The following is a 27,972-nucleotide window of genomic DNA, read 5'->3' on the forward strand; positions in this document are numbered from 1 at the left end:
CCTATGGACCGGCTGTACTTATGTGATGAATAGTTTCCTGTTTTTGAGATTGTCTATTCTTTATATTCAGTAAAGCGTTTCTGTCACTTTAAACTTTTTATACATGCACACAGTCATATTTTCATGGTCTCTTTAACTAGGATCTTAAACGGTTTTTACTGCTCTTTCCAGATGTTCATGTAGCATGGTGTTTGTGAAGTAACCTATATCCAAACAAAAAAACTCACCTTGGTTCACCTATTAAAACAATCTTGAGTACAGTTTCTTTGATATTAATATGATGCAAATAATACAATTATTACAATATTTAATAGTGCTTAGTCTAATAACTTAAACAGAAAGATAAAAAGAATGAACAAACAAACCTATTGTTACATTGCAAATGCAGAGTTTCAGTTGTGGGGTGATTACACCACCTTGTAGCACTAAAGCACATAACAGCAGCAACAATAGATTATGGCCACTAGAAAATAAAATCTCTCTCTGAAAACACTGTAGGTACAGAGTGCCAAGGGAGGAAACAAAACATTTCTTGTGTGTGTTGGAGCAGAGAAACATCTAGAACATGTAGTTCAGTACCTAGATTGAAAACCTAGACATAGAGAACCTAGATTGAAGAACACTGGTGTAAATCATTATATTACTGTATCAAGCTCATTCTTTATTCTCACGCAAGCCTTTCAAAGCTGTGCTCCGGTGGAAAGGTTTGTTTGTTTTCAACACCAGCCTGCCTCATACTGATTTACAATTAGAGAAAGTGTAATTAGTTTCTTATTATCTATCTCTATGTCAGAGCTGAAAGAAGATAACATTTATTTACAGGGGACTTTTTCTTGTATTGCAGTTACTCCATAATTACTTTAGAAGTACATCAGGATGTTGTTGTTTATGAAGACTTTAGTTTGCAGGTCCAGTAAGATCTTTACAAGAGGAAGGTCCAGATAGACGTCAACCAAAGTGCATCATATAGACCAGCTAGCTTTGCTGGTTCATGCTGCAGCCGACAAGTGTGACACAATGTCGTCACAAACCATGAAAAGAGTCACAGTAGATAAAGTGATCCAGTGTTGCGATCCAGGATTGAGGAAACGCAGTTCTGGAGATCAAATAATACTTACAGTATGACTGACTTCTAAAATAAAATGCCAATTGCTGTTCTGTTATTACCTTGTACCATGACCTAAGTGATTATTCATACAATTAAATTACACTATAAGTTCAGAGGAGTGACTTGAAAAATGTGGAAAATACACTGTAAGTAAGACAAGTGAAATTGTTTTGTGAAATAAATGAAATTGAAATACTCATGAATCTGAATGACATTTGTTTTAATTAGAGAGTTTTTGACATAACATAAATATTGTGTTGCATACAGTGTATCAAAAGATTTTCCTTGTCGTCGGTGTAAACTTTTAAATCTTCACCAGGCATTACTTGTTCACATGTTTAGCATGTCTGTAGACAGGCTGCAGCGTTGCTTTAGAGTTGAGAATGTAAGAGTTGACAGCACAGGAACAGGAGAGCTGACGATCCCTCGCAGCCAACAGCATGGCCAGCGTCATGATGGTCATTTCTTTAGAAAAGAGACAAAACACACAAACTAAATAAAAAATCTAAATCTTTGAGATACAATCATACCAGGATAATCACAAAATGTTACAAGCTCTGCCGTAAGATGAACCACTCCGAGCATTTAATTTAAATGTTTGCATTACATTCGTTTATGACAATTACCAAATGACATTTGGGCGGGAGTTGGGAGTTTGATTAGGCTGAGCTCAGTCCTGCTGCTGCCAGATTCTCACAATTACATATAAAGAGGTTCCTGGACAATTTAATCCCATTGGGAGACATGGAACGGCCCTTTCTCTGCCAATTTTCACTCTCTCTCTCATTCAAGCCCCCTCTTTCTTCTTGCAGCTCCACAATGCAGGGTTGTGCTTTCTTTTTTTCATGTTCTCTCATATCTTTTCTCTGAGCTGCTGTCTCCCCCCAAGACCCCTCAGACAGCATGCAGTTTATGCAAATGACCAGCCTTTCATGCTCAAAGTGGAATGAGACCTCAACAAAACCCCCTCACCCTCCTCAACATACACACAAATGAAGTAAAGGAGTTTGGGTGTAGAGGCAAATATCACTTCATCAAATTTCAGTTCTAAATTTGGAACATTTATTACAGAGTAGAGGTGGCGAAGCAGTTCTAGAAGTCCCAGAGGAAGAGGAGTGAGGTGCAAGTGTGTGTTTGTGTGGGAGTATGGTGGAGGTGAACAGCGGCATTACGTAGAGGATGGATTTAAGGATGCAGAGCTGTTGGGAAGCAGGCGGAGAAGGGTGTGTGAAAGAGTGATGAATGTGAAATTCTTGGTTGTTCCCAGGCTCTGAGTGATGTTTTGAAAGAAGGGGGTTAGGCTGTAGGGGGGCGGGGGGTAGCTGAGCCCAGCTGTTGGGAGGTGGGGGTCTCTGAGTCTCTCTCGGTCTCTCTGACAGGCTGTCCTTTTCACCAGCACATAGCTGGGCCATCCAGCCTGCTGCCATAACAACACCGTAGCCTCTCTGTCATAGTAACGGCGTGCAGTCAAGGCCGAGCACGAGGGAAGTGGGTGGGAGTTCAGGGGAAGGGCCACAGCGCTGAATGAGGACTCCAGACGTTTCTCCACCTGTGAACTTGAACTTGACTGACAGACAGGACGACTGGCGGCTTAGAATGGAAATTACCTCCTGAGAAACTTGACCGTGTGATGTTTCATACACAACAGACCTTAAATGTCAAACATGCCAAACTTTGACCGTTATTCGTTTGACAGAATGAGCAAATGATTTATGATGATTTTAGCAGAAATAAACAACATCGAGTGAAAGTTGCTTCTGATCAATTTATTTTCTTTAAAATTCAATTGAAGGGCTAAAAACTGCTCTGAATTACAATTAAAATACAATTCAGAAATGCTGCAGATTAAAATTTTAATCAATTAAAAACAGTGCAAAAATAAATATGAAAAAAATGTTAATAAATATCACAATGGAAATATAATTTTCCTATATTTTGAATTATAATGCAAAGATGTAAAAAAGGGCATCTAAGATCATTTTTTCTGTAATCCGATTGCTCATACTTTATCTGTAAATGCCTAAAATATTATTTTTTAGTATTAAGTACAGAAAATAAAAGGATGGGAGAAGAGGCAGGTTCCTCTGAGGTAAATGATTTGACCAGCTGCTTAACATCTATAACTCCCATCTATAACATCTATAATAATTACGTCAGCAGGGACGTGCTTGTTTGCTTTGGCCTGAAGATGATGAATGGTGACTGGTCCACATCAGGGGTCTTAGCTGATCACACACACTCAACCATGGGAAAGAAGGAGCTGTGAAAGGTCCTCTGTCACCGGTACAAAGCCAAGAACAAGCCATAGCAGGATAATCATGCTTATCCCCAGATTAGGACAGGATCGCAGCTGCTGTATCCTTGTGTGGGCGAAGGAGGACTGAAGGGATGTAAAACTGTCCTGCCTTCAGGAAAACTTAACACTGCCATTATTCTGGACAGGTTTCTAAGACATGGCACTGGTGGTCTTGCAGGGATCAGAGCAGTTCTCCCTCTAGAGATTCCTCTGAAACTGTGGCTTTGACCTGAAGCATCACTCTGACACCTTTGGGTCTAAGCCCTCACCTCACCCAGACAAAATCTGTCTTATTGAACATTATACTGTAAGTCTCTCTTTTAGTGACATCTCTGACGGATGGCAACAAACAGTGATTATCAAAAATACCAAAATGTGCCTACGCTCTGGTGAAATCCCCGTTCAGTAACATTTGAGCGTTTGCATTTTACAATTAATACATATTGGCACTTAATTGTCTATTTACTGAACTCAACTGCATGCTATTTGAACCAGCGTTATTGCCAATATAATAGGTTTTATTGTTACTGATGATGTTTTCTTCTGTGTACTTCATAAAATGAAAATGAGGCCAGTGTAAAATATTCAGTTAATGGTGCAACTACACGTTAAAGAAAAAATGATGTTTACAAGATGCAGAGTCGTTTGAAAATATCTCCCGTTAATCACTTTGATTTGCATTATCTCTGGCGTGAGAGTGCACACACCCATACAGTCACTGTGAGACAGAGACATAAAGAGGCAGGAAGACAAAGGGACGACACTTTTCCAGGAGGCGCTCTTGTGGCTGCTGTGCTAATGCAGGCATCTGCCACTGTCTGGTCTGGACTGTTTTTCCCACCTCGCTGCGCAAGGTTCATTGCAGCAGCATCTCACATGCACAGTGATGGGAAAGAGAAGTGGTGGACCTTTGTCAAGTGCTCCTTTCACAAAGCGGCCATTGTAGAGAGAAGCCAGGATCAGAATCATAATGCGGAGCCTGACTACTGTTTATTAACTGGCCAACAGGTCGCCTGCCGCCGCAGCAAACACCAACCTGCACACTCTGTAAAGGCTTTACTGCCTTTGTGGAATAACAATGTTTCTACTGGTATAAATAACTGCCTATAATGAGATAAAACCCCTTTAAAAAAAAGGTCTATTTCAAACCACAAAAAAAAATATTTTAACTGAACTTATACAGGTCACATCCTGTTTACACATGTGGCTTTAATAGATGACGTTAAAACTATGTTGTATGCATTTAAATGTAAAGCAAACAGCCACATATGTTACTTTTTGAATATGAGACTAAAATCCTTCATTAAGAAGCTGGTGAGTGTGAACTGCACCTGTGCTGCACAGTACTGTGGTGGATGAGCTTCCTTTAATCACCATCTTTCCACTGACTAACCCCCCAAACTGCAGGTCGAGTTACAGCCAGCTTCCTGATGAAGGAACGCTTTCTCTATAATTATTGTCTAAAACTATTGCTTGTCTTTGTGGCGATAAGAGAAAATGTTACAAAACCCCTGCTTGATTAAATTAAAGAAGAACAGCTGCAACATCATGTTTCACAGACACTTTCTTCAACAACTCAGCTAATATAAAATAATTTTGTGTTGCTGTGGGCATTGATTGGAATAATATGAAATAAAAACGTGTGTGGGGAAAATATAGAGCCTTGTTAAAGATTTTTTCCCTAACAATTCCTGCCACACAGAAGAGTTCACATTGCAGTCTAACTGTAGTTAAAAACACAGAGTGTTTTTTTTCCTGAAGTCTGAATTTGAATGTGTTTACTTGAATGCCATTGATGGAAGAACTTGAAACTGCAGTTATGATGGAGAAATACATTTCATGAGTAGGCTATCATAATGAATCAGAATCAGAAAGGCACATAGGCCTACATCCATTTAGAGTTTTTAAAATACTGTATTCCAGTCTGGGAGTGTTTTTCTTTTTCTTAGTTGTTTTTTAATGTGGTCTTATGCATTCATTAAGGTCCAGGGTTTTTAAAGAGATTATGACATTCTTTTATTTCCTGAGGTGAAGTTGTATTAGCGTAATATTACATCATTTATTACATTTATTCATCGGTAAATAAGCTAATATATTAACCCCAAATCTCTCAATAAGAGATAGTTTCTCCTCATAATTGTGGTTGAACACACACTGCAGCAGCAGCTTTAAACAGGCCCGCTGGCTCTAACCTCATGTCTGCCTCATGCTCTTTATCGGCGAGAGTTGCTGCTTGTTTCCTTTATTTTACGCCGTTTCCAGGCTCTGTTAATATAGATTTTTTCCTCGGGCCTGCTTCATCCCTCCTGCAGGATCCGCTGCAGACACAGAGTCGGAGTCTGACGGGGAAGCGACGCGGGCCGCGCTCATTTTTCCGTTTCATTACTGCGATTCAAAATTGCCGTTTTCAAGTAGGTGTCCAAATATTTCAAGGAGACACTTTTATAATGGAGTAACGCAGCTTTTTGTAATTTCTAGGCTGCATAAACACGATTTAATTGTGGTGCGTTAGGTCGTCTGAGCAGACTCTTTTGGGCTCCTGAACCTCAGCATCAGCCTGATGATAAACTTTTGTTTTCTGTTAAAAAAAAAAAAAAAGTTAAACAAAAAAAAAGAAAAACGGCGTTATGGCAGGGAAATGAATGCAAACTTTCTTTTTTCGTTTTTTAAGTTGAGAACTGAAAGCCAGAGAGCGGTTTTTCATCTGCACATATGCAGAGGTGTTGGTTAAAATAGGGAAAATGTTCATCTTAAAATAAACGTATTGCACCTAAACCTTTTTTTTTCTTTTCTTTTTTTAAATATCAAAAACACTTTCCATAGTTATTCATCTCATCAGGTTTGTAGCCAATTTATTGTGCTAGCTTTTATATTTATTTAAGATATTTTTTCTTCCCACTTTCAAGGGACAAGCTCCTGCCTCTTATTTGCTGTTACAAAATGAACAATTAGAAATAATACATTCATAATTTAACATCATTGCTGTTGCACAAAAGGGAGGTTTATAGGCAAGGCCTGATCTATTGGCCTCTAAGCCTTCTAATTCTTCCAAATAAAATATACACTTAATCAATAATTTTAGGAAATATTGGGTAAAAAAGAACACTGAAATCATTCCAATGTATGTATTTATTTATTTATTTATAATTTTTCCTGTATTATCATTGTTTTTTTCTCAGTTATTTAATCTGGCGGTGTTAAGATGCACTGGAGACTGTTTTAAACATAGATTTGGTAAATGTCACCACTATTACAAACTGGCAGATTATCATTAGATAAATCAGAGCCAGATATTGTTTGTCTGTGTTGCAAAATACTACCTGTCACTGTTTTAGTGTGATATTGACAGATTTATTTTCGGTGTATATATTTATTTTCTACTTGAGGAGAGGATCACACGCGTGTCAGGTGGGTGATTCAGCACCTTTTGTAAGGACTCTAAAATATCTAATTGAATCCCCTGAGAGACCTTCCAAAAAAATAAAAAATAAAATAAAATAACTGTGTCTCTAAGGTTCACACAGAGGTGAGTTAAGGCAAGAACGCTTCAGGTCCAGGCTGATTCACGTCTGCGAGCAGGTGGATAACAATGCACCTAATAGTTCATAAACCTTTAGAGAATGTTTTTAAAAAAGATGATGAATGAACTTCAACAGTTTAAATGGGAACTCATCTAAGGACAACTTGACAAACAAATGATGTAAGTTAGAAATCAAATGTCTGCCTCGTATGGGATAGGATTGTTTATATTCAGCTGAGGCCCTTCAGCTTTTAGCTTTCAAACTTCTCAAATCCTTTCCCAAGTGTCTGACACATCTTCATGAGAAATAACAAAGTTTGTCCTGGAGTTTATTGGATGAAATCTAGGTTGTTTCTGGTTTGTAGGCAGGGTTTAAAATTGTCGTGTTTCTTCAGGACTGCAACTAATTATCAAAATATTATTGGTTTAATTACTTTTATTATGAAACAAAGAACACGGCGTGTATAATTTCCTAAAACTTTAGATGATTCTATTATTATGTTTATTCCAGCTGAAGGCCTTCAAAATGACCACAAACCTAATAAACCATAGAATCTTTCTCTTCTGCAGCAGACTAATTGTTCCAGCTCAAAAAGATTAATCAATTTAGTATCCCGATAGGATTTTTTCATAACCTACCTGAGAAGACATCATGTCCTGCTGCTTTTCTTTTCTCATCTTTCTTCTTCTTTTTCTTTCTCTATGACTCTCACAGGCAGGAATCTGAGGATTTGGAGGTCATTCCTACTTTCGGTTATCTAGCTTTATGATGGAGCGTTAACACTCATACAGCTAGATAACCAAAGACAGGAACAGGCTCCGCTGTTCGTCACAGCAGCAAACTGGCTCTGATGCTTCCTGGGAACAAAGAAAATATTAATTGTGATAATGGGTGTGTAATTGAAGATACAACACAACACTGAAAATAGTAATACTTTGTAAAATAAAATAAATGAGTAAATAAATAGAAAAATAAAAAAATACTAATAAAAACCCATCTCCACTAACCTCTGAAATTAAAGAAAACTCACCCTGCTATAATCTTTAATCAGATTCACATAATGTTGATTCATCAAATCCCAGGTCTAAAGTTAAGTTTTGGTGTAGAGAACTGTGACCTTTCTAAACAGTAAACGTTTTTACCATTTCAAACAACCTGTCAGACCATAGTATGACTGTTTTGTTATAATGCTGACATCTCTTGGTGAGTGAGCCTTTCTTACTCAGAAAACATCTGTGAAAGTCCAACAATGGCATATCCACACCTCTATTCATGTTTTGAAACAAATATTAACACAATATAACTTCACGTTGACCTCACGTTTTTTCCCTCATCAGTGCGTCTGACGTAAGCAGTTTTAATTGGGAAACAGATGCGCTGACAAGAAGTGCGTCACTTTCTTTGTATAAATAGTAGAGAACTAAATGTGCCTAATGTATTTCTTTTTTTAATTGATTAAGATACAAAATTGATTAATAGGCTACACTGTATTTGTAATTATTTTAAAGAAGCGTGAAACTTGAGTAAATTGCCGGCTGCTGCTGTCAAGATGCTTTTTTTTTTTTTTTTTTTTTTTTTGGCTACCGGCAGATTGTGTCACAGGCCTGGACACTTTTGGCACAACAATGTTAACGTTGTTTCCATCACAAAAGCCAGACCATAGAAGGTTTATTCTCTAGCTGAGATTATCATAACAGAAATCTGAAAATTAAATACAACATCTCTGAGCATTTTCAGGCTATATTTGCTCAGGGTTTGACGCGAACCTCCATGTGAAATATTTCCTCCCATCCTGTCATTAAATCTGTTGGAGTCAGGGAGGTGGACTAGTTCAGACCGGCCTGCAGCAGCTTTGATCAGGGAAAAGAAAGTAGTCAAGACCGTTGAAACCATGCATGCATGAGCCTCACTTTTGTTGTGGAAGATGAGTCCCGCGTTCCCTGGAGATTAAAACATCCAACAGCATCGTGCAGGGTCCAGATGTGAACGAGTTTCCCAAACAGACGAGGAGCAGCCGCGTGGAGCAGATGGATAAATCCCTCGCCACCTGTGCAGAGGCTGCACGGCGGAGCATCCTCGCTGTATCCGTGAGGAGGAGGCTGCAGGACGGATGCTCTGCCTCCAGCCAGGGATGCTGCACGCACGAGCCTCTCATCCTCTCATCCTCTCATCCGCGCTCCCGAGGCTGTGATGCCCCTCACAGACCCCCGACTCGTCTCCTCTCACCTCCTTTTTTTTTTTAAACGCTTCCTCCTCCTTTTGCTGACGTCACACTGACGAAAAAATTGCTTATAACCAATGGGCAACCTTTTTTTATCCTTCTTTATTGAACACAATAAAACAACATAGAACAGTAATTAAACATCTTCTCGTAAGGATGATAGTTTACTTAGTAGACATAATATGAGAGGCTGTCAAATATAGAGCTATATAGAAAAACAATTAACTATATATTGAAATAAAAGACAAACAGGGTTTATTTTATAAAGTGCAAACTATAAAAGTATCACAGTATTTAAAATCAGGCAAACAAAAGTGCCAAAACAAGGAGCAAGGACTGAGGCATGCATCAAAAAAGCAGAAAACAAGATATATCGTCGCAAATCTTTTTTGCCATTTTGTTGGAGTCTGTTTTTTGGGGGATAAGAATAATAATTTAAAATAATTTAAAAACCAATCAAAGGAGGGTTTGCTATTCCTCCACTTACTACAATGAATATGATATTTACCCATGAGAATAACTATATTTATTATGTCAGATACATTCGACTTCAAGTTATCTATATAGAAAAAAATATGAGAGATATAAAAGACTGATGATATGTCCTAATGGCAACCTGTTCTTTTATATCTGCCCGTATTATATTTTGGCGCAAAAATAATAGGAACTTTATTCAAAACAAACAAATTATTAAAAAAATTGAAAGAAAAAATTATGACGATTGACGTTTCAAGGTCAGCTCAGAATGAAATTGGTCGATCTTTTTTGGTCCCACAGTTTTTAAAGGAGGCCGTGGGATTATCACGCTCCTTAAACCTGAATTATGGTTCCGCGTTAAATCGACGCAGAGCCTACGCCGTCCCCTACGGCGTAGGGTACGCGGCGACGCACAGGTACGGTGCGCAGCGCCGTGTACGCTACGCCGTAAGTTCTGCGTTGGTGTAACGTGGAACCATAAATCAGCCTTCAGTTGTTGAAGCCACTTGGATAATATCTGACTACAGCGCCCCCCAGTGGTAGAAGAGACAAACACCTTCTGGGTGAAAACCTGCTCATGTCACGTTTCTTCCTCTTCTGTTGGGTCATTTTACAATCCCTTAGTTTACAGTCACCAACTGCTGAGCTACACATTAAATCCCCCTGAACACAAACACATACCAGGTCACTCCTTGTGTTTTATGCGCTAATTCAGACCAACTAAAACAATGCAGAAAGTCTTTATTAGGAACTTTGCTCCACAAGTTGGAGGATGAAAACTAAAATAAAATCTCTAAAGTTTGTAACCTTCTTGATATATATGTGTTAAGCAGGGGTTTCCTTCCAATTGTGCTTTACATTAAAGAAAACAGATACATTAGGAACATTGGACATAATAGATTATGAAGATCAGAATGAGATCTCCTGAACTCTGATTCTAAGTGTGTTTATTAATGTGAGGCTGAGGCTGAGAATGATGAACGTGACCAAGATCAATCTCTGTTCTTTAAACGCAGATTAAAATGGAAGTACAAAAATAAAAATACACCACTTAACATTAACAAACAACAGATGATAAATACATAAATACCGTCACGACAGTGACTGGGAGGTTAGTCAGTTCTGTAGATACTGAGATAAAATAAGAGATTTAAAAGAAGACAGGGAGGGAGAATCACAGAACAGCAGCCCCTGCTGTACAACTCTGTCACATTCTGTTTTGAAACTGTTTCTATTTTTTCCCCAGATCAAATTCACATTGAGCTGAATGTCTGTAAAGCAGCTGAGAAGGGTTTAAGACTGTTACAGAACCTGCAGGAGTGGAAAGAGTTCATGAGTTTTGTTTTCCCTCAGAGAACCTGAGAAACACTTACCTGAATGTGAGTCCCTGTAAAATATGGGGAAAAAAAGCTTTATTTTGTATACTGAGGAGAGTTACTGATGATAATATAATTTCATATAGCAGTTAATTTGATTTATCGCTTGGGTTATGGGACATTTTCAGTAAAGGGCACCCATATCAAAGAAAAAAGTTTAATCAGAGTTGTCTTGTCAGCAGTCAGATTACATAATGTATCAAAACATTTGTGGGTAGAGAAAAGTAAAACTAATTAATAAAAAAATAATCTGAGGAAATGAATACTGCGCTGTTACACTGCCCTCCAGTGTTCAGCCTATGATTTGTCCATACACCTTGTCAGGAATGTGATTTTCTCTACTCCACCTCAGGGAAATATATCCTTATGAGCAGGACAGATATACTGAGATTTTATTCTTGGTCAATCCAGTTAAGGACTAACCTGGATGGTATCACAGCTGAAACATGAGGAGACACAGCAGCACAACTATAAAACATTTAAATCGTAAAAAAAATCGTGTATATCTACAATATGAAACAATTAACTGTTTTCTTAAAGACAACTGCATGTAATTGTGTAGCTGGAATAAAGATTTCTCATCAGATAAGGTGTACATACTATTAATTCAACTATTAATTCTGCTACTGACTTAAATACATAATACAGCAAAAGCAATTTTTTGGGTCAAGGTGTGGAGAACACTGGAGATAAAAAAGACTTCATCATAAATTAAGACAGAAACCACGTGACTGAAGAAGGATGTAACATTTTAACACAAAATCTAAATTCATGAAAACATTTCATAGACAAAAGTTTACATAACAGTGAGAGAACTTTATTTTGTAACAGAGTTCATGATTCCTATGGTAAGACCATCTATTTATCTCTTGTATGAAAACAAACTTTACCTTTGTGAAAAGTGCTTTGTAGAAGATTTAGTGGATTTTCCAAAAAATAAAAATAAACAAGTAGAAAAAAATTAGAACTAATGTGGGATAAAAATGACAAAATAATTCAAGCGTCACAGAATGGATGAATGCATTTACACTCAGACAGGATTTTTCCGTACATCAATTAATGCGTTGTTCAAAGTCAACGGTCCGACGTTGAGGCTGGAGCGTCGAGACTCTCGGCGGGATTTGACCACAGGAAGGGAGGTCTGTCCGTTCCAGGACCCCAGACCAGGAACCACACGGCTCACGGGAATGTCCCCAGACACTTGAAGCAAAAGTTCCTGCATGACGGCGGGCTCCTCTGTGGGGAGAGAGGAGCGCCGCCATGTGGAGGGCAGAGGGGTGTTCACCAGCTCCCTCATTTCCTCCCTGGACCTGGGCGGTTTGTCCAGCTGTCCTGCCCCTCTGCCTCCTGGGCCGTCGTCAGGGCAGCGGCTCGGCTTCTCCACGCAGCCACCGCTCGAAGGTTTACAATCAGATGGGAAGACTGGAAGCAGGACGTCAGTGGGCCAGTTAGTAAACAGAACAGAAAACAGAGCATTCATCAAGGAAAACCTTGTTATATAAAAATATGTCCAAAGAGAACATTTTTAGAAGCAAATGCACCACTTTCACTAAACAATCTTTAAGGATATTCTAAGTAAATATATATTTTTTCCACAATTTGTCAATAGTTATAGACCAGGGGTGTCAAACTCATTTTGCTTGGCTGGCTGAATTTGACCAATTTTTTTCTTGCGGGCCGCACGCTCAAAATAACAAAAATGGTGCGGAAAATTTTTTCTATAATTCTTTTTTCTTACTATTGTTATCTAATCCAATATCAGTTTAGTTAATTTTAAAGGAAATATGAACTTTGTTTACACTCTAATTATGTAAAATATATTTCTTCAGGATCTTTTCTTGAAATTTCTCGGTTTTTTTCAAATTATGTAAGATACTTTTAATATCATTTTACAAAGATAAACAGAAACAAGTTTTTTTTTTAATATTTTGCTTTTTTATAGGAAATTTAATTAAAAGCAAAATCTTTCTTATTACATCCAAGAGTGTTTCTTTGTGATTTAGAGATTTTTCCAGTACAATTAAGTGTATTTATTTTAAAAAATTGGTGCGGATATTTACGCCAGTGTGCCGAAAAAGTCAGCACTTCTCTTTTAACTGTTTTACTTTGTCACTATCCTCGTATTCAAAACTGAAATTCTCCGAATAAATATCTTCTATCATCTTTTTTAGCAGTGATATTTTTCCTGCGAAAATATATAATAGTAGTCAGTTAATAAAAATAAACGACCGTCTACAAAGAAATAAAATCGGCAAATGCATTCTAGAAAACTGCTCTATTTGTGGAATAACGATGGATTTGTAGAAGAAATATATTATCGGATATGCTGCATTTCATGGCAATTATTTATGCCTTCCTTTTTAGTAAATTAACATTTCGTTTTTTCGCGTTGGAAGCCGCACATTTGACACCCCTGTTATAGACACTTCTTGATGTGTGTGCTGGTTTCTGAATATAATTCAGTGATTATGTAGATGCAAGGCCTGAAAGAGATGCATTTCTCTCCTGGGGGCTCCACTATCAATACATTTAGATCAGAAAATTAGTTTACATAACTCTGCTGAGTGGATTTGTTCTTCTTGTTCTGAAGTCAAGGAATGGCATAATTAAAGGTATTAAAACAAAAACATTGATCTGACAGCATCTTCACCTTTTGGCTGACTGACTGAACCACAGAGCTCTCTCAGTTTACTGCTCAACTCCAGATTAGCTGCCTTGTACTGGTTCAGCTCTTTGGTGAGGTTATGGATCCATCCTTCATACTGCCGCTGTCTTCCTGCGAGGCCCTCGTCCATTTGTTCTGTAATGATGTGACGACACACACGGAGATAAACAGCTACTACTGTCATGAATGATTATCTTTAAAAAGAGTGTAACGATGCAAACGTTACCTCGACACTGTTGCAGCAAGAGCTGCACGCTCCTCTCGTGCTCCTTCTGCTGCTGTGTAAGACGGCGATCTGTGTCCAGCTGTGTACGATCGAGAGCGCTTTCCAACCACTGCACCAGCCTCTGCTGCTCATCCAGCTGCATTTCCAGCTCGGCCAGGGCGAGCTGCAGCTTACGCTCTTCCTCACGCAAAGATACCACCTACAGAATAGGACGTCATGCAGCACTTTCACTGGTAAGTTCAGACATAGGCCCAATCCCAAAACACCCCCTACTTTTCTTCACTAGCCCTACTTTCTTTCACTAGCCCTCCCTCACTACCACTACCCCTAAAAAAGAAGGGACAGATTTTAGGGCACTTGAAATCTTCCCAGGGCCCTGTCCCAATACTCCCCCTACCCCTACTTTTCAGCACCACCACTAATCAGGAAGCTGAGAGCCAAAAGCTGTTTTAATTTCAGCTGTAGCGCTGTTAATATGCCACTTTATTAAGTTTTAATATTTTTTTCAGGCGTAAAAGTAACCGTTAAGATCCCCAACCTGGGCTCAGTTTATCCAAATAACGCCTGTTAAGAAATTTGATCTGATGTTTTCGGCGATGATAAGAGCCACCGGTCCGGGGCGCAGCAGCAGCAGCAGCAGCAGCCGGAGTACAGACGTGATCGCCAGCTCAGCCTGCGCCGTCGTCCCGGGGAGAAACCTGCAGCTCTGTGGAGAATTACCGCTGGCCGAAATAAATCATTTAGGAAGATAAATGTTGGTTTAATAGATGAAATCTAACAGTTGTAGCTACGCCTGTTAAGAAATTTGCTCCGAAATTTTCGGGATTTCTGCCTGCCGGCTCGGCAGTACGGCGTACGGCGTACGGCATGCGTCGCCGCGTTACCTACGCCGTAGGCTCTGCGTTGGTGTAACGCGGAACCATAAATCAGCCTTTATTCTGGCGAGGTTGCAACAACGGGAAAAAAAGTGATTATGTACATTCACTGAGTGAATATTATGAAAGTAAAATATATATTTCTCGCTAGAAATGTAATCAAAACGCATTTTTATGCAGAAACTAACTCAAAATATTGATTTTATTCACAAAAAAATAAAAATGTCCGCCATGTTTTTTTTTTTTATTCTGTCCGCAAATGACGAAGAAAAGCATTCTGGGAAATATTTCTGTCACTAGTTCAGCTAGTCAGCATCGGAAATCCCTACATCCGTAGGGACAGATTCATAGCCACTACACTAGTTTTCTTCACTATGCCTAGGTAAAAAGAGGAATTGGGACACCACTACCCTCACGGGAACGCACAAAATTTAAGGGTAGGGATGAAAACGAGGGGTAGTGGGAGTATTGGGACAGGGCCATAGACTCATCTTGCACGAATTGCATTTTGGGTGAGCTTTTATAAACGACACAGTAACATGCATCTGATGGGGAGTTTCACACAAACCTTGTCAAAGTACTTGCACAGCAGAGCTCTGGTCTCTGAGGCAGACAGATAGCTGAGCTTGGCCATGAGGTTCATTTCCCACTGGGAGAGCATACTGGCAGAAGCCCTCAGCTGTCTCTGCCTCTGAGTGATTGCTTCATTCTTGTACTCAATAGCTGCATCCAGGGCCTCAATCGCCTCATCCAACTGGAAAAGGGTTCGCTCCTCCTGGTGAAATCAAAATGAATGCACATGAATTCCCAATCAGCCACAGACAATTAACAAGCCATTTTTCCACTAAGAGCTAAACTGTGGACTTGTTACTTGCTTGTAGTTTATTCTGTTGATATGTGACTGCATGCTTTTTTTTTTTTGCACAACCAAAGTCTTAATCTAAAGTGAAGATGTGAATAAACTTTATTCAGGTGCTTTAAATGTTAAGTAGTAAAATCTGACCTCAGGTGAGAGCAGGTTACCCTGTCGCAGTTTATCATCCAGCTCAACTCGCTGCTTGAGCAGTGAATCTTTCTCTTGACGCAGGTTGGAGATCTCTTGGCGAATCTGCTGGGAGTCTTGAGCGCTGCTGCTGCGAAGGAGACCATTTCTCTCACTCAGCTCTCGCTCAAGCGACTCGATGCGGCCAGTGAGCGTCAACAGATCTTTACTTAAGGCCTAGACGAAAAGAGAACGACAAGACGTCAGCACCCGCCAGTTTCCTGTGGCGCGGAATTGAGTCATTTGTGTCCGTTGGTACCTGACTGGAGAGGAGCCGCTTGGTCTCCAGTCCACTGCGTTCCTGAAGCAAGGCTTCCTTCTTGAACAGGATCTGCTCCCGTTTTGTCAGCTCTCCCTCCAGATCTTCCAGCCCTCTCCTCTGCTCCAGCACACGCTCCATTTCCTCATCCAGCCAGCGCTTTTGTTCCTCAATCTTCTACTCTCACAAAGTCAAGACACAAAAAAAAAAAAAAAAAAATCAGAAAATGACACTAAATATTCATGTATTACTGGACTACTTTACAAAAATACTGCAGCAATGCAAAACTAGCATCATTTCACTAGACTGCACCTCAACCTAGATGAATAAAACATCAAAAGACTTGAAAATAATCATATAAAATATACATAGTAAAATAAGTAATGCTTTTTAACTCGTTTTTGTCCACACCTGTTGCTCTTCTAATGAGATGACGGAGCCGTTACTGCCGCTGCGCCTCTGCCTCTGGAAGGCTGCGATCTCCTCGGTCTTTATCCTCAAGATCTTCTGCTGCTGCTCATTCTTTATCTCAAGCTCCTGAAATGAGGGCAAAGAGAAAGGATGAAGATCAGCTATGAGACAAGCGCAGAGCAAATAAATGCATGTGGTCTTTATTTAATAGGCATCATGTTTTATTTTTCCTGTCATTCTGTTTTTGAGAACTTCATGCATGTCAGAAGTCTGCAGCCCTACAAAAGCTTACAGCGAGCAATAAATAACCCTAAAGCACGTGAGCTTACTTTGATCCGCGGGCCTACCTTGACTCTGTGAGTCCTTCGCTGCATTTCGGTCTCGAGACGTCGTTTCTGTTGACTCTCTTCACGCAGGCGTTTCTGCAGCTGCTCTTGCTGCAGTCTCATGGACTGGACGCTTCTCTCCAACTCTGATACTCGCCGTTCACTCTGAACGGGAAGGTTGGCCAGACGAGCTGTATCCCTCTGACGCTGACTTAGTACCTAATATTTGACCGGATACATTTATAAATATATTTCCCTTTTCAGAAGATCAAGTTAAAAGGTGTCATGTTTCATAGGAAATAAATCTAGTTTAATTACACATGAGGGAGAGATCATAGAGCAAACAGACGGTTTAAAACAGCACCTTGGCTGTCGGGTAACAGTGTTCAAGGGGTCACATGATTCCACATCCTGCATGTGATAATAATAGGGCTGTCCAACTTAACGCGTTAACCACGCGTTAACCACGCGTTAACTTAACGTTCTCTTAACGTTCTCTTAACGCCGACAATTTTTTTGACGCACGATTAAAAAAAAAAAAAGAAAAAAAAAGCCGCATATGATTTCAGGCGCTCGACGGCACCCGTAGTTCGAGGAAAAGTCTGGTGAACTGAAAGATGGAGAATGAAAAGCGACTTTTGAAAAGCAAGTTCACTTTCAAAAAGATGCCAGATGGTTCGCTGGACAAGACTGGAGTTATTTACATGTACCATCGATTTGAAATGAATTACCATCGAAGTACGTCGAGTCTCAAATACCAGAGGTAATTTAGAACAGCACAAAATGTGTGAATAAATTTGCAATTAATATGCGATTAATCGCAGTTAATTACAGAAATCATGGATTAAATAAGATTAAAAATTGTAATCGTTGGCCAGCACTAGATAATAAATGTAAAAGTTTGATGTCCTGACCTGAACTTTGCTCTGAGCGGCAGCGATCTTCCTGCGGCATTCCTGTGCTCGGGTCTTGTCCGTTACACTTATCTCTCTCTCTTGCTTCTCCAGATCTTGCAGCTGCCGTTGGGCGTCTTGCAGCTCCAGTCGTGCTTGCACAGCTTCACTCTCCAGAGCTGTGATCTTATGGCTGTATTGTTTATTCAGGGCCTGAGCATCCTTACCTGAATAAAACACCAACAACAAACATACAAAAATACAGAAGGGAACATGTATGTGGATACGACGCAGATGCGAGGCGTGCTGAACTTGCTACCTGTTTTGACGAGCTCCTTGATGAGTTCCTCTTTCATGCGGATGGTGACGGCTAGCTCCCTGATCTTCTGCTGTGCCTGAAGAAGTCCAAACTCTGAAATGCCTTCGAAACTTTTCAGACTTTCCCCTGTACTGTGGTTGGCTACACAGAAATTGGAGAATGCAGTTGGCAAAGATGAAGCTTCAAAATAGCACTTTATGTTCCATCAAATCAATCTGAGCAATCAACTGCGAAGAGAGTTTGTTAGACTTACAAGCTTTCCTGGCTAGTAATTGGTGCTGAACCGGCTCAGACAGCTGCGGTGCTAGTACTCTCCCTCCGGTGAGCAGTCCTACAGACAGCATGTCCCGCCTGCTCCAGGTCTGGTTCACCTGCCTGACAGAGTCATAGCCGTTACACGACTGCATAAGGGGATCACACGTGCACTGACACTGACACTGTCCATCTCCCTACAATGCAGCATCTTTTTTCTTAATCCAAAATGTTTATCAAGGAGCAATCTGTAATTTCTATAAAGACAACATACTTGCATCTCTCCTGGATGAAGCCCCATTGATTTCCCTCTTTTTCCCTGTGATGCATCTCTGCTCCTCCTGGGAACTCCTGCTCCTCATAAGGTTTTTCATCATGATCAAGTCCATGACCCATTTGACCCACTGGACTGACCTGGACTCACACGGATTAGTACAAAACAACATTCTGAATGAGATGCAATCAAGTATATTTAATATTGTGCCTTTAAAAAGCAGTTTTCAAAGTAACCCCCGAGGACTTAATCAAGTTTGGTGCATTCAAGGCCAAATATTCAGCGAATAGTTATCCACTTGCATATTCTGGACCAAACATTCAAGGTATTTCAACCAAACAGGCACAGATCTCTTTCACAGATGGTTCCCCTCTTGCTAGCAAAGAATAAACAGGAACCAAAAAGAAAAAAAGACCCCATAAAAGCAGTTCTGTGAAGAAAAGGTTCTTTTGGACCAATAGTGCAGCAGCACCATTAACCATACCCATGCATTTGGCTGGACTCCTTAGCTGACATGCTATTCTCCATCTTGGAGACTGTGGGCTGTTCTTCTGAACAGTGTTTTTTCACCCATAGCTTAAGTGAATTGATCTCATCCTACATACACCGACCAGCCATAATGTTATGACCAACTGCTTAATATGGAGCAGCTCCTACTTGTGTTTCCAAAACAACGCTGAGCAGTCAGTGTTTGGACAAATAACAACTGAGGGGGAAAACGTCAGTTACATCTATGCAAACGTCATTTACTCTATGCAAATGTTAGTTATGTCTATGCAAACCTCAGTTACGTCACTGCAAACGTCAATTACTCTATGCAAACGTCAGTTACGTCGCTGCAAATTTCAATGACTCTATGCAAACGTCAGTTACTCTATGCAACGTCAGTTACGTCACTGCAAACGTCAATTACTCTATGCAAATGTCAATTACTTTATGCAAACGTCAGTTACGTGACTGCAAACGTCAGTTACGTCACTGCAAACGTCAATTACTCTATGCAAACGTCTATTACTCTATGCAAACGTCAATTACTCTATGCAAACGTCAGTTACGTCACTGCAAACGTCAGTTACTCTATGCAACGTCAGTTACGTCGCTGCAAATTTCAATGACTCTATGCAAATGTCAGTTACTCTATGCAAATGTCAGTTACTCTATGCAAACGTCAATTACTCTATGCAAACGTCAATTACTCTATGCAAACGTCAATTACTTTATGCAAACGTCAGTTACGTGACTGCAAACGTCAGTTACGTCACTGCAAACGTCAATTACTCTATGCAAACGTCTATTACTCTATGCAAACGTCAATTACTCTATGCAAACGTCAGTTACGTCACTGCAAACGTCAGTTACTCTATGCAACGTCAGTTACGTCGCTGCAAATTTCAATGACTCTATGCAAATGTCAGTTACTCTATGCAAACGTCAGTTACGTCACTGCAAACGTCAATTACTCTATGCAAACGTCAATTACTCTATGCAATGTCAGTTACGTCACTGCAAACGTCAATTACTCTATGCAAACGTCAGTTACGTCACTGCAAACGTCAATTACTCTATGCAAACGTCAGTTACTCTATGCAAACGTCAATTACTCTATGCAAACGTCAGTTACATCTATGCAAACGTCAGTTATGTCACTGCAAACGTCAGTTACTCTATGTAAACGTCAGGTATGTCTATGCTGACATTACCCATAATGTTATGGCTTCTCAGTGTATGTGTGACAAATCCTGGGTTACTTTTATCTGCATTTGAGGTTGAGATGCTGAGATCTCAAATACACACTTGCTAGCTGTCATAGTGGGGTTAACAGGCTTTGAAGGAAGCATTCGAGCCATAGCAGAACAGTGTGTCACAGGTAGTTGATAGCAGTTGATAGCAGCCAACTTCAGGCTCCACTGGGTTGTTACCTGTCTGTGTGGGCCTCCGTTCTGGCAATGCTGCATAGAGCCCATGGGAGCAGTATGGGGCCTTACACTGAGGTTCAGACTAAAGCCTCCCAGTCCCAGAGTAGACAGCTGACACTGCAGCTCCGTTATCAGGTCCTGCTGCTCCTGCAGCTTATCACTCTGACAAAGAAAGAAACAAAATAGTAACACAACATCTGAGGTAACAGACTGCTTTCAGAATCCTAACGATCAAGGAAAATGGCTTGAGTGAAGTTGCACGTGAATCTGGTTTTTGCCTAACCTGCTGCTTGTACTGCTCCATAGCATCCTCCAGAGCAGCTAAAAAGTCTGTGTTCTCCTGCTCCAGCCGCTGGATCTGTGGCTGAAGATGTGCAATTCTATCTTCTTTTTCACTGTCAAGCTCATGGCTCCACCTCTCCTCCACAGCTTCTGAGTCCTGGTTAATGAAAACAGCCGTAAACCACTTGGTACCATGCCTCTTAACTGCTTTGTCTTTCAAAAAGGTGACTTTTAAAACTTTAAAAAGAGACATACCTGGTTCCTTATAGAAGGCCTGCCCTTCCTCAAAGTAATGCAGTCCTCGGTGGAGCTGTTCTCTATCCCGCTGTCTGGTCCAGAGGCAGTGGTGAGCGCGCTCCGCTCCTCCTCCACCGAACACAGCCACTCCTTCACTCTCAGGCTCTGCTCGGCAGTCAGAGCGCCTTCGCTCTGCAGCTCCCGCAGCAACCTGTCACACATCCACAACACAGAAGTCAGGGAGGAGACACGAAATTCTGTCAGGTTAAAACATATTAAATTAAGCCAAAAAAAAAAAAAGGTTGCTTATACAAGAGGACTGCAACCCCATCCTAAACCACTACATGACTGGCAGGAGAGATTTTTGGATAAAAAGATTCCTCAGAGCTCTTTACACACCAACCGGCCCAATTTTGGCATAAATAATGTGATTTCTAAAGAGTTTTTAACGTAATTGGGGACTTCAAAACATAAATTTAAACAATAACATGACATTAGTGTAATTCTCTGTAATGTTACTCTCTATTTACATTTAAAGAAGTATCAGATTTTTTTTTTTTTAATTTCAATACCCAGAATTTGGTTTTTATATTTATGGACAAAGCTTTTGCATCCAATAACACCAGTAACAAGGGACTTGCACCCCAAAATGGTGTGAAGATACTATGGCCAAGCAAAGCACTGATTATCACTCATGTCTTTTTGTTGTTATGAAGCCAAGATGTTTTTATGTTTGTTTCTCACCAACTTCATTTCATTTGTTAATATATATTTGTTAATTTGTTAATATCCATCTTTGCATCACAGAAAAAATTATATTTCAAACAGGTGAAGGAAAGAAAGGCAGCATTAACAAATAAGGGATGAAAGTCACTGAAATGTTAAAAAAATGCTACTCGAAGAAATTATACGCATATTTGTCCTTGTACAGTACATAATATCATTAAATGATTGAAAGAATCTGGATACATTTCAGTTTGTAAAGGGCAAGGCTGCAAACCTAAGACTGACTCCTCAGATCCCTCATAAAAGCTGATTCAACCACGGAGCAGGGGATTAGCTCGGGAAACCTCTGAGAAGCTTTACAATGCGGAGCTACATTCATAAATTCAACTTAAAACTTCCCTGTGCACAAAGGAAGCCTTAGTCTTGAACAGATGTGGCACTGAGATCTATGGAATGGACCATCAGCAGTAGAAATGTGTTCTGTGATCAGATAAAGCCATATATATTCTATATCTCTGTTGGAGGCAATGCGTGTCCCAGGTTCCAGACCAAAGACAAAGGATCATCCAGCAACAAGTTCAAAAACCAGGCTCTGGGATGGTATGAGACTATACCAGTGTTCTTGGAAAAGGTATATTTCACTCATGTGATGGCACAATTAGTGCGGGAAGCTACACTGAGAGCTTTCAACACGTTTTATCAAAAGGAATTCCACTTTTCAACAAGACGAAAATCACTTTTTGCAAACATTTCAAAGGCATGGTTTAGAAAGGGTGTACAGATACTGGACTGGCCTCCCTACAGACCTGCGTTGGCAACTTTAAAACAGAAACAAATGCAACAACAACAACCCTATACTACTGCTGCACACCTACATGAGGAAAGGGAAAATAAAATAAAACGAGTGAAACATGTCACTGCGCGGTATCCTCAATGTCAGAACGTCTCTAAGTGCTGCAACAAGGAATGGCAACATTACAAAGCGTTAAAGATTTTACTGTCCCAACTTTTTTGGGGGGGTGTTGGAGGCCTGAAATGCAGTGAAGATTGTGAAACAAATTAAATGAAGTTGACGAAAAAAAGCATGAAATGTTCTGGGTTCATTTGTTCTGAAAACGAATAGCTATCAAAATAAATGTAAGATAAATGTTTTGGGGTTTTTTGACTAGGGGTTGTATATTTAAGCATTAATTAATGGATCAATTTGACACTTATTGGTTAAAAATAAGTAGCACAAACAATAGCTTATACAGCCTGAACATGTGACACAGTTTGTAATTTTAAACAAATGGTTAAACAATTTGTTGCACTTAAGAGGAGCGACTGAACAATAAAGCTTCAATCCAACTCCTTTAGTGAATGTGGATCCACCTGTAAGCAGTGTCCGTGCAAGTCCTGTAGTGAGCACTCTGTGCCTGCAGCCGGCTGATCTCCCCCTCTCCGAGTCGAGGTCTCCTGCTCGGGTCCCCGTGAGCGATGATGCGGGTCTCTGAACGCTGCCGGTTTTCAAGGGCTCTGCGAAGGGCCTTGATTTGCTGCTCCAACCCTTCCACGCGATCCGGCTCACGCTTGCAGTTGACCGTAGCTCGGTTTTGAATGTTCCTGGCCCTCGTTGCGTAATTTAGCGTGTTAAGACTCTCATCAAAGTCCGAAGAAGATGGGCTAATGCAGGCAATCATCAGTGTTTTTGAATTACCTCCCAAAGAGTCCTTTAGTATCCTAATTGAAACAGGGATGATGCAAATTTAAAATAATAATAGTAACACAAAAAAAAAACACAATTAAAATTAAATGCTTTGTAAGAATGGCATACTTCAGCACAAGTTCCCTTAATGTGACTTACCTTGTGATTTTAGAATCTCTGTATGGTATATGAGAGCCCTTCCTCTTTGGATCCCCCAGTGCTCCTATAACATTTCCCAGAGCCAGAAGGCCACTGTTGATTTGGATACTCTCCTTCAGTCTCTCTCCAGTGTTGCCTGTTCTTAAAATGCGCTCAGATCCTGCCAGGTCAACGAAATGGAACTTGGAAGACAACACCTGAGGTCCCAAGCTTGCAGAAGTCCCATAAAGGCGGGAGCTCCCACGACGCTGGTCCATGTACAAGGTAAAAATGGTGTGAGACCGGCTGGAGTTTGGATTCATTTGGGTTGAGCCGGTGTGTCTGGCTGTGTTTCCCGACTCCAGCAAGCTCAACACCTCATCCAGACTCTCCACTTCACACTCCTTTACGCCACACAAGACTAGTCAGACAGAGAAAATACAAGTGTAGATAAAAGCATAAACAAATATGCTCACAGACAGAAAATGTTGAGTCACATTTTTTTAGTGTCCCACAAGAAACACATGCCCAAAGTTTAACAACCATACCAATGTTCCCTTTATCCTCCCGGATGTGGATGTCCTTGCTGGCTGTCTCCACTTCCAGTAGGTCCTTGAAGTCCTCTTTATAGACCTCCAAATAAGAGACTCGAACAGAGAAGTCTGTGAGGTCATTTTCATCTAGCAGCCTGAAGACATCTGCTACAGCTCTGGGGATGATGCCCTGCTCCTCATCTCTGAAGGAACCTAAAGATGCATTTAAAAATCCATTATTTCATCAAGCTGGTTCTGTGAGCAGAGAACATCAAATGCCGTTTCCTCTTTTTCTGGTTCTTTCTTCTATTGTTCTATTTGTCTACATGCTGCTGCCTAGGGCTGGGCGATATGAACCAAAAGTCATATCTCGATATTTTCTAGCTGAATGGTGTTACTCGATATATATCTCGATATTTTTTCTGTGCCTTAATTGGGGTTTCCCCCAAAGCATTATAGCATAGCATCTCTGTTAGCTTCATTTTTTTCTGAGGCAAACCCTTAAAAAAACAATCAGTTTTAATACAAAGCCTCGTGCCAAATGTCACACAGGTTCATTTATTAACAGAGGTCTGCACAATATCAAAATGTATAAAACAAATGAAATAAAAATAAACTGCCTGCATATATAGAATAAAAATGCTTCTTGAATAAAATAAAACAAATATCCCTTTCCTGCATAACAATTAAATTAAAATACACTGTACAATTAATACAATGTAGACAGTAACAGGCAGACTTTTCCACTGAGGTTGACAGTTGTGCAAATAACAAAACATTTGTGCAAATCTCAAATAAAACATTCAAGTCAATTTGTCACAAAATAATGTATATCAAAATCAAAAAAAAAAATAAATAAAATAAAATTTTAAATCGATATAAACGATATTGTCTCGTACCATATCGCGTTTGAAAATATATCGATATATATTAAAATCTCGATATATCGCCCAGCCCTACTGCTGCCGTAAAAAAAAAACTGTTAGGTGATGTTATGATGACAGCATCATAAAAGTAAAAATAAATAACTTACTAATATTAGCTTCTCCAATGGTGTAGGTCTTGCCTGAGCCCGTCTGTCCATAGGCAAAGACCGTTGCATTGAACCCTTGGAAGAAGGCATCTATGAGCGGCTGCACACACACAGAATAAACCTTCTCCTGACAGCAAGTTTCCTCAAATAAGAAGTCACAAACAAAGTGTCGATCATGACCCAGAGTAACCCGCTGAAGCTCAGGGTCCACAGTGATGCAGCTCTCATCGCAGTGTAGAAGCTCTTTGGGCAGCAGAGGACGCACCCGAACAGCTACTTGGACCGCAGAATAGTCTCCTCTCCCCTGGCCAACAGGCACTTTGGGGGACATATTTTTCAGCTTTTCAGGGCTCCACTGCTACGTATTGATCATCATTGGACAACTAGAAGAAAACGCAAACAATGGTCAACATAGTTTACTTATTCTTATTTCAAACATATCACACCACCTTTTATTCTTTGATGCTACAATGATGTAAATGATGGCAAATGATCATAATGCAATGAAGCAGCCCAAGTACAGGCGGTTAATTGATCCTTAAGTTTGTGCTTTTAAAAGTTAACTGTAACGCAATATTGGCTACTGTAGTATAAAAGGGTCAAATAATGTGAATTAATGCTATTTTAGTTTTAAAAAAAGCACTTGAAATTAAAAGGACATCATCAAATTTACACTTTTAGAAAGGAATGAATTAACTCATTGATTTGAAATGATGCCGCTCAACTAATCATCAGTTAGAGACGCCTGTCTATATAAACAGAGTATTCCCACATCTTTGCAAAATAAGGCACATTCTGAACAACAAATCACTGCAAACACTGTACTGTACACTGTTTTTACCATATCTGACTTATTGTATTGAATTATGGGGGAACACCTACAGAAGCAACCTACAGACAATATACAACATACAAAAGAGAGCAATAAGAATAGTCAATAATGTAGGATATCATGAACACACAAATGCTCTGTTTTTAAAATCACAGGCACTGACATTTTGGGATTTGGTTGAGTACAAAACCACTCAAATTTTGTATAAAGCACGAAATAATTAACTTCCTGGTAATATACAAAAAATGTTTAGTAATAGAGAAGGAGGATATGAGCTAAGAGGGAGATGGAATTTCAAACAACGGATTGTACATTCTACTCTGAAAAGCATGTGTGTATCTGTCCATGGGGTGAAGCTGTGGAATAAGTTACCTGACATCAAACATCAAGATCAAAGAAAGTAAAAATATTGCACAATTCAAAAACAATACTCTGGATATGTATAGACATGATGGTATATAATCACTATTTAGGGGGAAATTGAACTTAATCTCTGGTATTATGTTTGGTATTAGCTGTGTATGTGTATTTATAGGTGGTAGGTATGTGTGTACGTTTGAAAATATATGTGTATATGAGTATGTGCACTGTATATGGGTGTAGATGCAAACATGAATGTATCAATGTGTATGTGTGCGTACTACATATGCTATGATTTGATGGTATAAAGGTTAGGGCATCTATAAACTATAAACACAGCTTCAGCCCTAACCCTTTCGGTCAGACTTATGTACCCTTTCTTGTTTTGTTGGAAGGACTTTTTCTTTTTTTTTTTGATTGCTGATCGAAATAAACTCAAACTCAAACTCAAACATACCCATTACATTCAATAAATGTACCTATTTATTTTTTACAATTGAAAATCAGACAAGTTTTGGTAAACAGTACAGTCAGAGACCAACTATTTCCAGTATTTAGTTCAGTGTGTGTTTAATTTACCCTCTTCAGAGGATTGTATACCATAGTCCAGTCTCTTTCTGCCAGAGTAGTTTAATCACAGCTTTTCTATAACATTATGACTCAGTCAAAGCTAAATGTGGATATCAGACTTGAGCATCAGTTTCAGGAGTCTGGCTGATGGTTTTAATTGATTTGAAGATACTGCAAGTGACTGTTAAACGTTAAGTAACAACTTAGGTTTAAGTTAAATCCTATTATATGTATTTTGTTAGTGACTAAAATCATGTTATCAAGTAAACAACACACGCTGCCCGTCAGTGGAGCAAGTTAGCAAAGTAACGCATCGCTGTTCAATTTTAACTACGTAAACTCGACAAGTATAGTTTACAATGAAAAGGGAGGGAAAAAAACAAAATATGTAGGCTTTTTGTCGAGTTTCCGTCTGCGTCCCAAAGTTCAAACTCTCTTCTTGTTTTCCAACTTTAACCGCAGCTAAGCTAAAGTTAGCCGGGAGGAAACTCTTAAAAACCCCCAAAACATGGAGATGCAGCTCCGGTAAAAGGACCATAAATGATCTTTCTGACAAGTAGAAATAAGTCATGATAATCTGCATGCATCGATCCGGTAAATTCTGGTGTTCACCTTTAACTTACATTTAACTTACTTCAGAGTTGCAGAAGTTAAAACATGGTTTCGGGATAACACTTTTCTGTTTTTTCTTTTTTCTTGGAGGATGGGAGCTGAGGGGGCGGGGCTTAGAAGCGGGGGCGTGGCTAAGGGGGGATGGGGCGTGGCTAAGGGGTTGGGTTTCTTTTTTCTTCTTTTTTTGTCTGCATACATATTATGGAGGATTTTTTGTGCCAAAATTAAATAAATAAATACATCATTAATTAATTAAAATGGGAATTAAATATATCATTAATTAATTAAATGTGTCATTAATTAATTAAAATTAGAATTAAATATGTCATTAATTAATTAAAATACAATTCATTTTAAGTAAAAAAATATATTTATTATTACAGCATTTAATTAATTAATGACACATTTAATTAATTAATGATATATTTCATTCCCATTTGAATTAATTAATGATGTATTTATTTATTTAATTTTGGCACAAAAAATCCTCAATAACAATGGTTTTATA

The 27,972-nt window shown here is 39.4% G+C and overlaps 1 protein-coding gene and 1 long non-coding RNA gene across 3 annotated transcripts; both read right to left on the reverse strand.

Moving 5' to 3' along the window:
* Positions 1-1,322: 1,322 nt before the first annotated feature.
* LOC133420848 (uncharacterized) lies at positions 1,323-8,971 on the reverse strand. Its single transcript, XR_009770644.1, has 3 exons — positions 8,836-8,971; positions 7,564-7,782; positions 1,323-1,573 (listed from the first exon to the last, which is right to left on the reverse strand). It is a non-coding gene; the product is annotated as an uncharacterized LOC133420848 (long non-coding RNA).
* Positions 8,972-11,731: 2,760 nt separating this feature from the next.
* Positions 11,732-27,561, reverse strand: kif7 (kinesin family member 7). Of its 2 annotated transcripts, none has more exons than XM_061744155.1 (20): positions 27,487-27,561; positions 25,091-25,473; positions 24,073-24,270; positions 23,546-23,945; positions 23,074-23,421; positions 20,995-21,187; positions 20,741-20,896; positions 20,461-20,619; positions 18,542-18,681; positions 18,269-18,390; positions 18,016-18,156; positions 17,718-17,923; positions 16,825-17,022; positions 16,478-16,603; positions 16,067-16,243; positions 15,769-15,984; positions 15,334-15,540; positions 13,891-14,089; positions 13,650-13,799; positions 11,732-12,421 (listed from the first exon to the last, which is right to left on the reverse strand). In XM_061744155.1, exons 2-20 carry the CDS (start codon positions 25,419-25,421, stop codon positions 12,030-12,032), a joined length of 4,059 nt encoding a protein of 1,352 aa, XP_061600139.1. In that variant the 5' UTR covers positions 25,422-25,473; positions 27,487-27,561; the 3' UTR covers positions 11,732-12,029. The 2 variants fall into 2 exon arrangements, with proteins under 2 accessions (XP_061600139.1, XP_061600149.1); XM_061744165.1 differs by having other exon boundaries at positions 27,476-27,548.
* Positions 27,562-27,972: the final 411 nt, after the last annotated feature.

The sequence above is a fragment of the Cololabis saira genome, chromosome 2 (assembly GCF_033807715.1).
Source record: "Cololabis saira isolate AMF1-May2022 chromosome 2, fColSai1.1, whole genome shotgun sequence".
In the NCBI taxonomy this organism is placed as follows: domain Eukaryota; kingdom Metazoa; phylum Chordata; class Actinopteri; order Beloniformes; family Belonidae; genus Cololabis; species Cololabis saira.